The sequence below is a fragment of the Nerophis ophidion genome, linkage group LG09, assembly GCF_033978795.1.
Source record: "Nerophis ophidion isolate RoL-2023_Sa linkage group LG09, RoL_Noph_v1.0, whole genome shotgun sequence".
Classification (NCBI taxonomy): domain Eukaryota; kingdom Metazoa; phylum Chordata; class Actinopteri; order Syngnathiformes; family Syngnathidae; genus Nerophis; species Nerophis ophidion.
In genome coordinates, this window is record NC_084619.1 from 25,732,738 (window position 1) to 25,748,230 (window position 15,493).

A 15,493-nucleotide genomic window follows, 5' to 3' on the forward strand; every position below is an offset into this window, starting at 1 on the left:
TATATTGCACAATTATTGTATGTATTGTATGTGTGTGTATATATATATACACATACATATGTATGTATATATATATATATATATATATATATATATATATATATATACATACATACACACACACACACACACACACACACACACTGGACGTCATTATGTTGTATGTACTGTATAAGTGCATATAATGTATTGTGTACATATTGTTGTGGCCAGCACATGACCCGATGACAATATCTGTGTCATATTTGTGCCTGATGAATACTCCTGTGCAATCTACTCCAGGCACATATTGGAACATTAGATGTCAAAATGACCCTTTATTAATGTCCCTGCATGTCTGAAAATTGTGTTTGGATAATTGCCCCACATCTTCAGACACACTGTCCTCAATTATATCATTATATGTGTCTTTAATGTTAGTTATTGGATAGAAAATTAACATAATTCCCCTTTTGTGGCTACTTCTGCGCGTCTCAGGGATGCGGGGTGTGCCCACTGTGCTTTAAAAAGGTAACGCAGCACGGGCCAGCCTCCCCTTGGAGTGCGACGCCCCCACACTGAAGCCCCGGCAGCTATAAAGAGGCTCAGGACAGATAGTGATCACACACACACACATGCACACACACACACACACACACACACATGCAGGGTCCTCAGAGAGCCCTCATCCTCCACGGCAGACAGCTTCTCATCACAGCCGTTGCCATAGGAACCCTTTATGTTCAAAGTCTGCTTTTGACTGCAAGGGAAATAGCACTGTAACTTTTTCAAAAAAAGAGGGTTATTTTTTTTTTAAACAGGCCTATGATGAATTTAATCGTCAAGTTGAGGCAGTGCTGACAAGTTTCTTTGATCGAACCGAAGCGCCATGGTCCATCACAGGTCCACCAAAGGAGCGTCCAAAGCGAGACGCGACCACATCAATCACGAGATCAGGAATATGCGAGCTCTGCTGCCAATCCCCCAAGAGGAGCAGGAGCGCCTCTCTTACCTGCACTCCATGTCCGCCATCTGCACCTACATCAGGAAGTCGGTTGTCTTCAAGGGTGAGTCTCCCGTCTTTCATTCTTTTAAACTCCATCACTTCAAAATGTCAAACTGTCCTGGGGATTACCTCGCACATTTCATCCTTCAGGGATCCCCTCGGGCGACGGCTGCTCTCTGCCTTATGAGGCCTTTCTTCAAGCCCTGCATGGCTTCATCCTGGTCACTACCGCCCAAGGGAGGCTGGTCTACGTGTCGGAAAATGTGGCCCAATATCTCGGCCTTTCCATGGTTGGTGTATAAAGCCTTCGATGCATGCAGTATTGGATAGGAAGTTGAAAAGTTCTAATTTTTGGTAAAACCATGGGTTCAATTGGCAGGTAGACGTGCTTCAAGGAGACAGCATATACGACATGGTGGAACGTGCTGACATCCACACTGTCCAGTCCACCTTGAAAGGATACGGCGGAAAGAGGGCATCGTCAGGTAAAACTTTGTTTAAAGAAAGACCCAATAGTGTTTGCACGTTACAAATATGTTTTGTGTGCAGTAGTTGTATTTGGTGGTTTGAATCCCAATAGGGGCCTAAAATAAATGTAACCATTTGATGACTTTTGCAAGCGGAACTGCACAAAAAGCAAGTTTTTGGTCCATGCAGAGTAATTATATCTAATTCAATTAAATTGGAGTTAATTACAATTAAATACATTTAATTAATTCAAAATAAATGTATTTCCATACTATTTAATTTATTTTATATGTATATTTTATGTGGTGTATTTGTTTACATTGTATTTTCTATGGATTTTTATACATTGTTGGTACTTGTTCTTACTGTGGTTTATCTTGGTTATTCTTTTTTTTATGTCTTTTTTTGTTTTAGCTGTTTTTTTTAAAAGTGGTTGTCACAATATAATGCTCTTTAAAAGTTTTGAAAAGGAAAATTGCATTTAATTAGTGTACCATTTTTTATGCAGTAAAAGATATAAAAGTATTTCATATTCTATATCTTATTATATTTTTTAGTTTATGTGCCCTTATTATGTATTTTGTTAATTACACAATACATCTAAAGCCCTTTAGAAGTAACTACTTATCATTTAACTAACTACTTCTAAAGGGAAATACATGTATTGTGTAATTAACAAAATACACAATAAAGGCACAGAAACTAAAAAAATATAATAAGATAAAGATATATACATGTAAAGCCACTTAGAAATAATTAGTTCGTTAAATAATAAGGAGTTATTTCTAAAGGGACATGTACAGTTAGATTGGATTGGAATTTGTTTTTAGAAAATGTATTATATGCTCTGTTAAATTTGTATTGTATTATTCAACACGTTATTTTTTTTTTCTTTTTTAATATGATTCGATTTAATTTAATATATGATTTAACAGCCATCCATATTTTTACTGCTTGTCCTTTATCCACCTCATCGCAGGGCCAACACAGATAGACAGACAGCACACTCACATCACACTTTATGCATTGTTAAATTTAAAGTACATTTCTTTAATAGAATGTGCAAAAAAAAAAATGCTCCTTGAAATATAATTTTACTACTCATTAAAATGTTTTTCATTTTTATTGTAATTTAATTAAATTTAATGTAATTTGGAATCTTTGACATTGTTAAATCTAAAATAAATTCCTTTAGTTTACATTTCAAAATGTGCAAGGTGTTATGACAAATGTTGGTTGGTTGAAGTTTATTTTATCTTCACATATTTTTCATTTGTCTTTACAACATGCCCAAAAAAGTAGGAAGAAGCAATGTTAATTTAATCCTCCCCTTTATACTTCATAGCAATTACTTACACATACTGTATGTTCATTTCCTCTTTTCAATGTGCTACACATCTATCCTATTTACAAATAAAAATGGATGAATTTTGTCAAATGACATGAAACCTTTTGCTAATCCCAAATATTATTAACAAGGTCAGGCTGATTACAAAAATAAATACTAACCAAATATACTGCAAAATAATTCATAAATAGTGATGAAAAACAGATGTACGTGCCATTACCCAGGGCTAAAATAAATACATTCTAACTATAATAATATAAAATATACAAGCTTCTTGGATAAACTGCCAATAAAATTAAAGTGCAAATGAAAATACAGCTTCACATCCTTAGTCATAATTTTGGCGCTTAAGAAACATCTATGACTTTAGCTCCGGACTTCTTCTGTTTGTTTGATATTGTCATTATTGCCACAAGTTGCAGAAAAGTGCATTGCAACTCAGTACTGCTGAGTACTGAGTATTTTTTGGTGGCCCCTGAGGGGACATTCGCTATAGTATATAGTATATATATATCAGTGACGTGCGGTGAGGTTCATGGCTGGTGAGGCAATGTCTTCATCACAGTCAGATTTATCAATCAATCAATCAATAAATCAATCAATCAATCAATCAATCAATGTTTACTTATATAGCCCTTAATCACTAGTGTCTCAAAGGGCTTCTGTTTGTTTGATATTGTCATTATTGCCACAAGTTGCAGAAAAGTGCATTGCAACTCAGTACTGCTGAGTACTGAGTATTTTTTGGCGGCCCCTGAGGGGACATTCGCTATAGTATATAGTATATATATATCAGTGACGTGCGGTGAGGTTCATGGCTGGTGAGGCAATGTCTTCATCACAGTCAGATTTATCAATCAATCAATCAATCAATCAATCAATCAATCAATCAATCAATCAATCAATCAATGTTTACTTATATAGCCCTTAATCTCTAGTGTCTCAAAGGGCTGCACAAACCACCTCACAAACCACTACGACATCCTCGGTAGGCCCACATAAGGGCAAGGAAAACTCACACCCAGTGGGACGTCGGTGACAATGATGACTATGAGAACCTTGGAGAGGACGAAATCATGGGTGTGAGTTTTCCTTGCCCTATAGAGTATCTTATTCACCATTTGATTGGCTGCAGTTAACTGGTTATGTTTAAAAGCTCATACCAGCATTCTTCACTGCTTGGCACTCAGCATCAAGGGTTGGAATTGGGGGTTAAATCACCAAAAATGATTCCCGGCCGCTGCTGCTCACTGCTCCCCTCACCTCCCAGTGGGTGAACAAGGCGGTGGGTCAAATGCAGAGGACAAATTTCACCACACCTATTGTGTGTGTGACAATCATTGGTACTTAGCAGGTACTTTAGCTAGTATAGTAGAAGTTCTCAATATTTGGGATAATCAGAAGTCTAGATTACGACTCGGAGAGAGTAGAACAGACACAATGAAATACTTTAATTGATACTGGTGTTATTTAAACATGTACAGTGCAACAACTAGTGGACAGACATTAATAGGAATGGCCATTCAAAACAAAAGAAAAAAACAGAAAGGAATCTCAACAAACAATGTTGGTTTAGCCAGGTAATTCATAAAAAGTAATATCAAAAGTTCTTCAAGTTTATAGGAGCCATATGAGACTGATCGCAGTCCATATGTGCATTCGCAGTTCATACAGCCACACGGGTTGGGGTTGTGGATATGGCAGTTTGTAGTGAAAGTTCAGTTTATGGGCAGGCTGTGTATGAGGTAGTGCAAAAGGCTGCAGAGCAATGAGGTGCGAGGCAAGGGGTTCGGCTGTAAGCCGCCTACCGGCCCGACCATAACAGGTGAAGTTCAGGGTTTGAGGAGGTGGAGATCCTTGGGCTCGGGCTCGAGGCCTATCTACAGCTCCCCATCCAAGACTTAGGGACCTGGCCTACGTAAACACAGGACCCGGAGTTCAATCAGTGCGCGCACATAAATATGAACATTAACTCATCTATCATTCGAACTTCAATAAATAAATTACACTTATTATTTTTATAATCATTATTAGCGATAATACTGCTAACATTAACAATATTAAACAATCACACATAATTACAAAATAACAAACACGACAGTACACAGTGTTGTCACTATGACAGGTGTAACCACGCGCCAGCGGCAGTGTTCATTCATTGTCTCTACTGTAGCATAAAAAAGGCAGATGGCCTTAAAACGCCACAATAAGTACCCAAAATAAAGACTCGACATGAATATAAATTCAATCGGATCAGAAACATTGTAGGAAACGGGATTAAAACACGATGCTAATCGCCCATAGAAAATACATGAGTACGGTTAGTAGCTACTATTAGCAAACAAATTCACTTACCAACTCTACTTAATATCTCAACATCGACACACTCTTTTGTCGCGACTCGGCCTTGATGGTCGGCACCTATAAGTTTACAATTAGCTGTAAAATGTTGGACAGTTGTTTTTACAATATGCAGGCAAACGACATCTTTAACACACACCGACTTCAATAAGCGGTAGAAAATGGATGGATGGACTTCAGATGTCCCCAGGCCTAGCCCAGTAGAGCAAGAATGATCTCTGGGTTCACTAGCGCCCTCTACCACCAGGAGGCGAGCCTCACACAGTGCGTCTTCGCAGCCGTTTTATGATTGCCCAGCACAAGAAATACATTACACACATACAGTTGTTGACAAAATACACTGTACATTATATACCTCAACTAACTAAACTATGGAAATGTAAAATATAATTCATATAGCAATACTGTCTCACTGCACAGCAGCCAGCAGTTAGCCGAGTCATTGCGCAATCCATGGTGAGGCTCAACTGGCTGTGACTCACCGCAAGTCTCTTCTCAGTATTTGAACAGCAAATGTGAAAATTCTGCGATTTTGAATAAAAATAATCTAAAACTGGTGAAGTTAAATGGAAAATAACTTTATAGTATTATCACTGGATAAATATAACAATTTAATTATTCATTTTTTTTTAAACTTTTTTTTAATTTCCATAATGGGACGTGCACGTCACTGATATATATATATATATATATATATATATATATATATATATACACACACACACACACACACACACACACAGTACAGGCCGGAAGTTTGGACACACCTTCTCATTCAATGTGTTTTCTTCATTTTTATTTTCATGACTATCTACATTGTAGATTGTCACTGAAAGCATCAAAACTATGAATTCTCTCGATGAGTTTCAAGAGGCAGTCACCTGAAATGGTTTTCACTTCACAGGTGTCATAGTTTTGATGCTTTCAGTGACAATCTACAATGTAAATAGTTGTGAAAATAAAGGAAAACGCATTGAAATTAGAAGGTGTGTCCAAACTTTTGACCTGTACTGTATATATACATAATATATTACGCTACATGTGTACGATCGAAAATGTGGTAGTGAATGTATGGTGGAGTACATTATGGTTGTCTACACCAGTGGTTCTCAACCTTTTTTTAGTGATGTACCCCCTGTGAAATTTTTTTTTAAGTCAAGTACCCCCTAATCAGCACAAAGCACTTTTGGTGAAAAAAGAGATAAAGAAGTAAAATACAGCACTATGTCATCAGTTTCTGATTTATCAAATTGTATAACAGTGCAAAATATTGCTCATTTGTAGTGGTCTTGTTGAAAAATAAACAAGTGATTCAATTATAAATAACGATTTCTACACATAGAAGTAATCATCAACTTAAAGTGCACTCTTTGGGGATTGTAATAGAGATCCATCTGGATTCATGAACTTAATTCTAAACATTTCTTTACAAAATAAATCAATCTTTAACTTTAATATTTTTGGAACATGTCCACAAAAAATGTAGCTGTCAACACTGAATATTGAATTGTTGCATTTCTTTTCACAGTTTATGAACTTATATTCATATTTTGTTGAAGTATTATTTAATAAATATATTTATAAAGATTTTTTGAATTGTTGATATTTTTCAATAAGTATATTTATAAAGGATTTTTGATTTGTTGCTAATTTTAGAATATTTGAAAAAAATCTCACATACCCCTTGGCATACATTCAAGTACCCCCAGGGGTATGCGTACCCCCATTTGAGAATCACTGGTCATGTTCTCCCCGTGAATGCGTGGGTTCCCTCCGGGTACTCCGGCTTCCTCCCACTTCCAAAGACATGCACCTGGGGATAGGTTGATTGGCAACACTAAATTGGCCCTAGTGTATGAATGTGAGTGTGAATGTTGTCTGTCTGTCTGTGTTGGCCCTGTGATGAGGTGGCGACTTGTCCAGGGTGTACCCCGCCTTCCGCCCGATTGTAGCTGAGATAGGCGCCAGCGCCCCCCGCGACCCCAAAAGGGAATAAGCGGTAGAAAATGGATGGATGGATGGTCTACACATATGCATCGCTAGTTTTTAATCTTTTTGATTACTATAGCGTTCTAAAAATTAAAAATAGATCACCTGAAAACGCCTGTCTGTAATGACCTTGAAAATGCATCTTCATCCCTCATTGTGTTTCGGATTAGGCCATTTTCTATTATTTTTAATAACCACACACACAAATGTAGTATACTTGAGACCAGTGCTGGATACAAAAATCTAATTAAAGTGGTTCTGTTAGTAACATTTGTCTCAAAGTGGTCATATTTCCTGCAAGATCTCATGTAAAGAATGGAATGAAGCATATTGGATACTGTTATAAGTTTTTTCCACCCTGCAGAGAGGAGCTTTGTATGCTGCATGCAGACCTCCAGGGCCTTCAAACAGCAGCATGGCAGCTGCTCCATGCTGGTCAGAGGCAGCTTCCAATCCTTCCATCAGAACTGTCCAGTCCCCAACAGCCAGTCCCTTTTTGTGGCGCTGTGCACCCCCACAGTGGACCGCCTGAGGGACACAGAGTCCCACTTGTGTCCCAGCTTCCACAGCAAACACAACTTGGACATGAGCTTGGCGCAGCTCTCGCACAGGTACTGCACATACTGTACTATTGTTTTAGCATTTGTCAATGTGTTTACTCACAAATACTCGCTTGTCTCTTGCAGTGTTTTCTACTTTTTGGGGTACTCAGCGGACGAAATGGTGGGGCGATCGTGGTACACTTTAATCCATCCAGAAGATCTGTCTTCAAGCTTGACTTACCACAGAGAGATTTGTGAGTATATAATTAGGTTTGAATTATTCACAACAAAGGCAATTTGCTTGAAATGGACAAAAATGTTGGGACGCTTTGCATTCAGACCACCCGTTTACCATCATTACAACAACATAGACTGTGAGAAATGTGTGTCCTTTCATCCAGATGGACATGTTTGAGGTCAAAGGTCAATGACAAGAGGGCCTGCTGGCTCATGCTATAAGTTGTAATTCATTCCAAAGGCGTTTGAAGGGCGTGAGGTCAGGGCTAGTGAAGTTTCTTCCACACCAAACTCATCCAAGCACGCTTTTATGGACATTGCTTTGTGCACTGGGGCACACAATGGACCTTTGCTAAACAGTTCCCGTGAGCATTAATGTCCAAAATGTATGTATGTATGACATATGAGATATTTAGGACTCTGCAAACTGCATTAAATTGTCATTTAAAAAAAAATACTTCAGACTAGTGCTGTCAAACAATAAAAAAATATCCAGATTAATCACTTGGTTGGAGTGGAATAAACATTAATCCACATTATTGTGGACCAGTTAATCCTTTTGTGTTACTAATGTGCTATTTTAAGAGATGTGCCTCTGTGAAGGAACATTTATACATATATATATATATATATATATACATATATATATATATATATATATATATATATATATATATATATATACATATATATATATACATATATACATATATATACATATATATATGTGTGTATGTATATGTATATATATGTGTGTATATATGTATACATATATATATATATATATATATATATATATTATATATGTATATATATATATATATATATATATATATATATATTATATATGTATACATATATATATATATTATATATGTATACATATATATATGTGTGTGTATGTATATATATGAATACATATATATATATATGTATACATATATATATATTTGTTAATATGTATACATATATACATCTATACAATATATATTTGTATACATATATACATATATATATATATATATATATATATATATATATATACACACACATATAAATATGTATGTATATATGTTTGTATGCATATACATATACATTTATGTATATACAGTAAAACAGGGGTTAGTGCATGTGTCTCACAATACAAAGGTCCTAGGTTCGATCCCTGGGGTGGGGGTCTTTGTGGAGTTTGCATGATCTTCCCGGGACTGCGTGGGTTCTCTCTCGGTACTACGGCTTCAAAGACATGCACCTGGGATAGGTTGATTGGCAACACTAAATTAGCCCTAGTGTGGGAAGCTTGTCTGTCTGTGTTGGTCATACAAAGAGGTGGCGACTTGTCTAGGGTGTACCCCGCCTTATGCCCAAATACAACTGAGATTGGCTCCAGCACCCCCGCAACCCCAAGAGGGACAGGTGTCAGAAAAACGGTAGATGGATATGTGAGTGTGAATGTTGTCTGTCTATCCGTGTTGGCCCTGTGATGAGGTGGCAACTTGTCCAGGGTGTACACTGCCTTCCGCCCGATTGTAGCTGAAATAGGCGCCTGCGCCCCCCGCGACCCCAAAAGGGAATAAGCGGTAGAAATGGACTGATGGATATGTATGTGTATATACATAAAGTTAAAGTACCAATGATTATCACACACACTGAGTGTGGTGAAATGTGTCCTCTGCATTTGACCCATCCCCATGTTCACCCCCTGGCAGAGGAGGGGAGCAGTGAGCAGCAGCGTGCTCAAGCTCGGGAATCATTTGGTGTTTTAACCCCCAATTCAAACCCTTGATGCTGAGTGCCAAGCAGGGCGTTAATGGGTTCCATTTTTTTGTAGTCTTTAGTATGACTCGGCCGGGGTTTAACTCACGACCTTACAGTCTCAGGACGGACACTCCAACCACAAGGCCACTGAGTTGTTTTATTTTCAGAATGTCATTTAGGAACGTATTTTAAACGTTTTACTTGAATGCATGCAACTAATTTGCACAAAACTTGGTAACAATTTTTTCAAAAGTTCTTTCAGGCTGTATTTTAGAGTGACATTTTTGTACTAACTCTAATCGCTGGCCATAAAGCGGTTAAGGTAAAAGAGCTTGTACGGTCAGACAGAAAACAATTTGGACAGACAATGTCAGGGGCTGGTGCGCAAGCCACAAATAAACACATTTATTGCAAAAATGATTCTTAAGATGTAGCTTCTGAATGCCACTGAGCAGGTCAGGGAATAATCCTCTCAAGAGAATCATCTTAAATAAATGATCAGATATCCAAACATATTTGGGGAGAATTGACAAAGGAGACAGTATTTTTTTGTTCTTAAATAAATACAAAATTGGGTCAATTTGCATGTGCCTGACGACTAGGACAAACTGCTCCTAATGTGTTGCCAGAAAGATTGCAGGGATTTTAACTCATTAGTTCATTCTGTAACATTTGTGATCTGATAATTCATGATTTATATATTATTGCGCATAAAAGCGTGATTATGACTTGAGCTTTTGTTTCTTGCACCCGACTGTGACGTTTGTGAGTGTGCATGGTAACAAGTATGCATCCTTCTTTTCTTTCCTTGTTGCCTTCAGTGCAAGCAGACGAGGGCATCCAGCTGAGGATGGTGCTGAGACTTCAATGCAAAGATCTGTCATGGACTTGGTGCTACATTTGTACTAACAAAGAGGCCACTAACATCTTCTGCACTAACTTCATCATAAGGTACCACAAATAACTTTTCTATTGTATTTTATACATTTTCGTCAGTTGTTCTAAGTTCTTTCAAGAGACAGTATTATAGAAACGTGGGTATAACTTGGCAAGGCCGCACCTGACTATCCCCAATCCTTGCTTTGCGTGAATATGCATATATAAGATGTCAATGAATGACAGGGCGCTTCATATGAAATGTCATCACAAGTATATTCCTAGCCCCTTCCTGCTCCATCATTGATAAGAATATAATGGCAAATTACCCCTGTACATTCTAAAAGTCTTCTGTGGCTTGATGTGAAAGTGCTAGACATGTCCACAGAGGCCCAGGGATCAAATCCTAGCCCAATATTTGCACACCAAAAATATTTCTCATTCATTTGTTTTAGAAAAAATATGCATCAAAATAAATTCAAGTTATACTGACAAAATGATTCACATAAAAAGGGTGTGGAGAATGTTGTAATGAGGGGACGTCAAAATAAAATTTCACTGAGGGCCCCAATTTAGCCCTGTAACTTAAGAGTAGTCGGTGTACAGCTTGTATACCAGTACTGTTTATACGTTTACTGGGAAAATTATTCAATCAAAGTTTATTCCTATCATCAAGTGCCTCAAAGGACATTTAACTTGGTCAACATAGCCATTATACTCATGCAGACCCTGACACTCCCCACACCATGTTGACAGTAAGCAAGACCATTTCAGTGGGATCTCATTTTTGTTAGTAATCCTCTCCAGAAGGTTAGACAAAAACTGAATCGTAACAGAAGCAAACAACAGCAGAAAAGAGTAACGGCAGATCAAATGGTCTAAAAAGGGGTCTATTTAAAGGCAAAAACACAAATGAGTTTTAAGATGGGACTTAAACTAAGTCGGGCATTCCAGAGTACTGGAGCCCGAATCAAAAACGCTCTAAAGCCTGTAGACTTTTTTTGGGCTCTTGAAATCACTAATAAGCCCGAGTTCATTGAATGCAAATTTCTTGCCGGGACATATGGTGTAATACAGTGGTTGTCAAATGGGGGTACGCGTACCCCTGGGGGTACTTGAAGGTATGCCAAGGGGTACGTGAGATTTTTTTTAAAATATTCTAAAAATAGCAACATTTCCAAAATCCTTTCTAAATATATTGAATAATACTTCAACAAAAAATGAATGTAAGTTCATAAACTGTGAAAAGAAATGCAAAAATGCAATATTCAGTGTTGACAGCTAGATTTTTTTGTGGACATGTTCCGTAAATATTGAAATGTTTAGAATTAAGTTCATTACAATCCCCAAAGAGGGCACTTTAAGTTGATGATTACTTCTATGTGTAGAAATCTTTTTTTATAATTGAATCACTTGTTTATTTTTCAACAAGTTTTTAGTTATTTTTATACATTTTTTCCAAATAGTTCAAGAAAGACCACTACAAATGAGCAATATCTTGCACTGTTATACAATTTAATAAATCAGAAACTGATGACATAGTGCTGTATTTTACTTCTTTATCTCTTTTTTTCAACCAAAAATGTTTTGCTCTGATTAGGGGGTACTTGAATTAAAAAAATACTCACAGGGGGTACATCACTGAAAAAAGGTTGAGAACCACTGGTATAATACAATCAGCAGGGTAGGATGGAGTTAGACCGTTCAGTATTTTATACGTAAGAAGTAAAACCTTAAAGTCACATCTTAAGTGCACAGGAAACCAGTGCAGGTGACCTAGTATAGGTGAAATATGATCAAACTTTCTTGTTCTTGTCAAAACACAATTCATTGAGAATAGCTATAGTTTTAAATGCAAAAAACAAAAAACAATAATGAAATAAATGTATGCATTAATGTTACTTTTATTGATGACGTATCGGCAACGACGGTGATGAGCTGGGAGGGTGAAAGCAGAGAAGAGCCACACAATACTGTTTTGCACCTTCCTTATAAAAGTGCTGGCACTCTCTACTTTCTTTGGCCTCATGTTGGCTTACTTTGCAAGCATATTCAGCAAAAAAAAAGAAAAAAGAATAGCGACTGAGTTACTAACGGGTCAGATTTTTTGTTGGAATTTTACGCATTAGTTTGTTGTGCGCAGTATTTTGGCTATTTGATAACTGAGTAAGCAAAGGCCATTTTTCAGACCAGAGGTTCTCAACATTTTTTCAGTGATGTACCCCCTGTGAGCATTTTTTTAATTCAAGTACCCCCTAATCAGAGCAAAGCATTTTTGGTTGAAGAAAAGAGAAGTAAAATACAGCACTATGTCATCAGTCTCTGATTTATTAAATTGTATAATTTGTAGTGGTCTTTCTTGAACTATTTGGAAAAAAAGATATAAAAATAACTAAAAACTTGTTGAAAAATAAACAAGTGATTCAATTATAAAAAAAGATTTCTACACATAGAAGTAATCATCAGCTTAAAGTGCCCTCTTTGGGGATTGTAATGAACTTAATTCTAAACATTTCAATATTTATGGAACATGTCCACAAAAAATCTAGCTGCCGACACTGAATATTGCATTGTTGCATTTCTTTTCACATTTTTTGAACTTACATTAATTTTTTGTTGAAGTATTATTCAATAAATATATTTAGAAAGGATTTTTGAATTGTTGCTATTTTTAGAATATTTTAAAAAAAAATCTCACGTACTCCTTGGCATACCTTCAAGTACCCCCAGGGGTACGCGTACCCCCATTTGAGAACTACTGATTTAGACAATAAGTGCTGTGTGTTGAGTCATTATTAGGTAATAGTAAATCTATACTTTACAAGCTGTACACTGACTACTCATAAGTACACTAGATCCACACTATTTGCAAATTAGTCTTGGAACATAATCCAAGCAAAAAATATGTGAATAATTAAGGCATCTGTCTTTTTATCTCTATACCTCAAAGTTATGAAACACATTTTGATTCAGTTTAAGTACCAAAAAGTAACAATGACAGGAATACAGAACATACACTGGCACAGCATTGTACTTACAAAACGTGCAGTTACGCAACATTTTGTCAAAGCATCTTCCTGCTGTAACCTACTCAGTGGCCTAGTGGTTAGAGTGTCTGCCCTGAGATTGGTAGGTCGTGAGTTCAAACCCGGGCCGAGTCATACCAAAGACTATAAAAAAATGGGACCCATTACCTCCCTGCTTGGCACTCAGCATCAAAGATTAGATTAGTTAGATAGTACTTTATTTATTCCATCAGGAGAGTTCCTTCAGGAAAATTGACATTTTCAGCACAATCCCATTCAAGATCAGACAAACATTACAGGGAGACAGAACAGGATCGCTGACGGGTCTGCCGGCTTCCAGCGCCCCTTACAAAAAAAGATGAGATACAGGTAAACAAGGGGGGGGAATGGGAGAAAAAAAATAGAAGATTAAAATAAAATTAAAATAATCAGTCTTAGCCTGGGCCCTGGAGAGGGGGTGCAGACTGAGGCCAAGGGAAAACAACAACTCATAGCCATAGAACACATCCCTCTTCCATGTGTGTAAGAGGGAAACATCAAACATCAAAGAACACAAAGGACATTAAAGCAGCAGATACAAGCAGACACTTTTACATACAGCTATGAATAAAAAGTAAAATAAACATATCCACTGTGGTGGCCTCTGCGGTGTCGTTTCAAAGGATGGAATTGGGGGTTAAATCACCAAAAATGATTCCCGGGCGTGGCCATTGCTGCTGCTCACTGCTCCCCTCACCTCCCAGGGGGTGATCAAGGGTGATGGGTCAAATGCAGAGAATAATTTCACCACACCTAGTGTGTGTGTGACAATCATTGGTACTTTTAACTTTAAATGTGCTGCTGCAGCACTCTTTTCCACCTGCAGATAGCGCCATCAAACCATTCAAGTAAGCATTTTACAAATGCCGAGCCAAGAATAGGGTGCTCTACTGTACATCCCAAGTTTTTTTTTTCCAAAGTATTGTCCCTTCAGCTCCTTTCTGTGAGATACTGTGCATGCATTTAACACTCATCTATGACGCAATGTTTTTGCACCTGTAGTGAAGCAGAGGCCCGGTTTCTGCAGAAGACAAACTGCAATGATGCACTCAGCTCATCATCCTTATCGTCACCATCATCCTCATCCCCATCATCCTCATCATCATCAGTGGAAAGTGAACAGACTGAAAGTCTGACCTCCAGATGCTTTAAGAGGCAGCGGACGTCAAACAGCCGGAGTGAGGACGTAGCTTCCAGACCCAAGATGGAGTCTGATGAAGACATTTACTATGCGGTGCACGCCTCAGCTCCTCCTCTGGGGGGCAGCCCTGCTCTCTTCTCTCCTCCCTACAGTCCTGCCTCCTGCAGCTCCCCCGCTCAGCAAGAAGTGCTGGGCCGTGACCTTCTGATGGATGTGCGCGGATACGCCGATCAGCTGTTGTCCTCCCCTGAGGCTTCTTCTCCCTCCTACTTCTCCTACCCCGAAGCGGCGCTCACCTGTCACCTTTCACCCCGCGACGCCCTCCCCCCGCAGCCCACCTTCGAGCAGGAAGCCTACGCCACCCTCGACCCCCGCTCTCCGCTCTCGCCTTCATCGCCGGCGTATGATTTCCCAGCCTGCGCGTCCGACGCTCGATCCGTTCCAGATGGCTTCTCTGTGTCGGACATGAGCGAGAGCTCCGTGGACCGTGTCCTGCATCAGGAGGACTTCAGCCTCCTGGAGCCGCCGGAAGATGGCAGCCTTGACCAAGTGCACCACGTTCCCCAGCTGGGGTTGCTTCCCACGCCCAATCAGTCGCCGCCGTCCATGACGTCTGAGGTGTACAACGAGACGGAGCAGGCGGAGATCAGCATCCTGGCTCAGCAGATCTCCTCCTTGGCGTGCAGTTTCGACATGTTCGGCCCCGTCAATTCTCTCCAAAGT

The 15,493-nt window shown here is 38.5% G+C and overlaps 1 protein-coding gene across 1 annotated transcript in view; it reads left to right on the forward strand.

The window, feature by feature from the left end:
• Positions 1 to 868: 868 nt before the first annotated feature.
• npas4l (neuronal PAS domain protein 4 like) overlaps positions 869 to 15,493 on the forward strand; it is a 14,886-nt gene continuing 261 nt past the window's right edge. Inside the window, exons 1-7 of the mRNA XM_061911834.1 lie at positions 869 to 1,046; positions 1,136 to 1,275; positions 1,365 to 1,470; positions 7,516 to 7,762; positions 7,838 to 7,947; positions 10,510 to 10,639; positions 14,632 to 15,493. The exon at positions 14,632 to 15,493 is cut by the window's right edge and continues 261 nt beyond it. Of these exons, the coding sequence (XP_061767818.1) occupies positions 869 to 1,046; positions 1,136 to 1,275; positions 1,365 to 1,470; positions 7,516 to 7,762; positions 7,838 to 7,947; positions 10,510 to 10,639; positions 14,632 to 15,493 (1,773 nt within the window). The remainder of the gene's footprint in view (positions 1,047 to 1,135; positions 1,276 to 1,364; positions 1,471 to 7,515; positions 7,763 to 7,837; positions 7,948 to 10,509; positions 10,640 to 14,631) is intronic.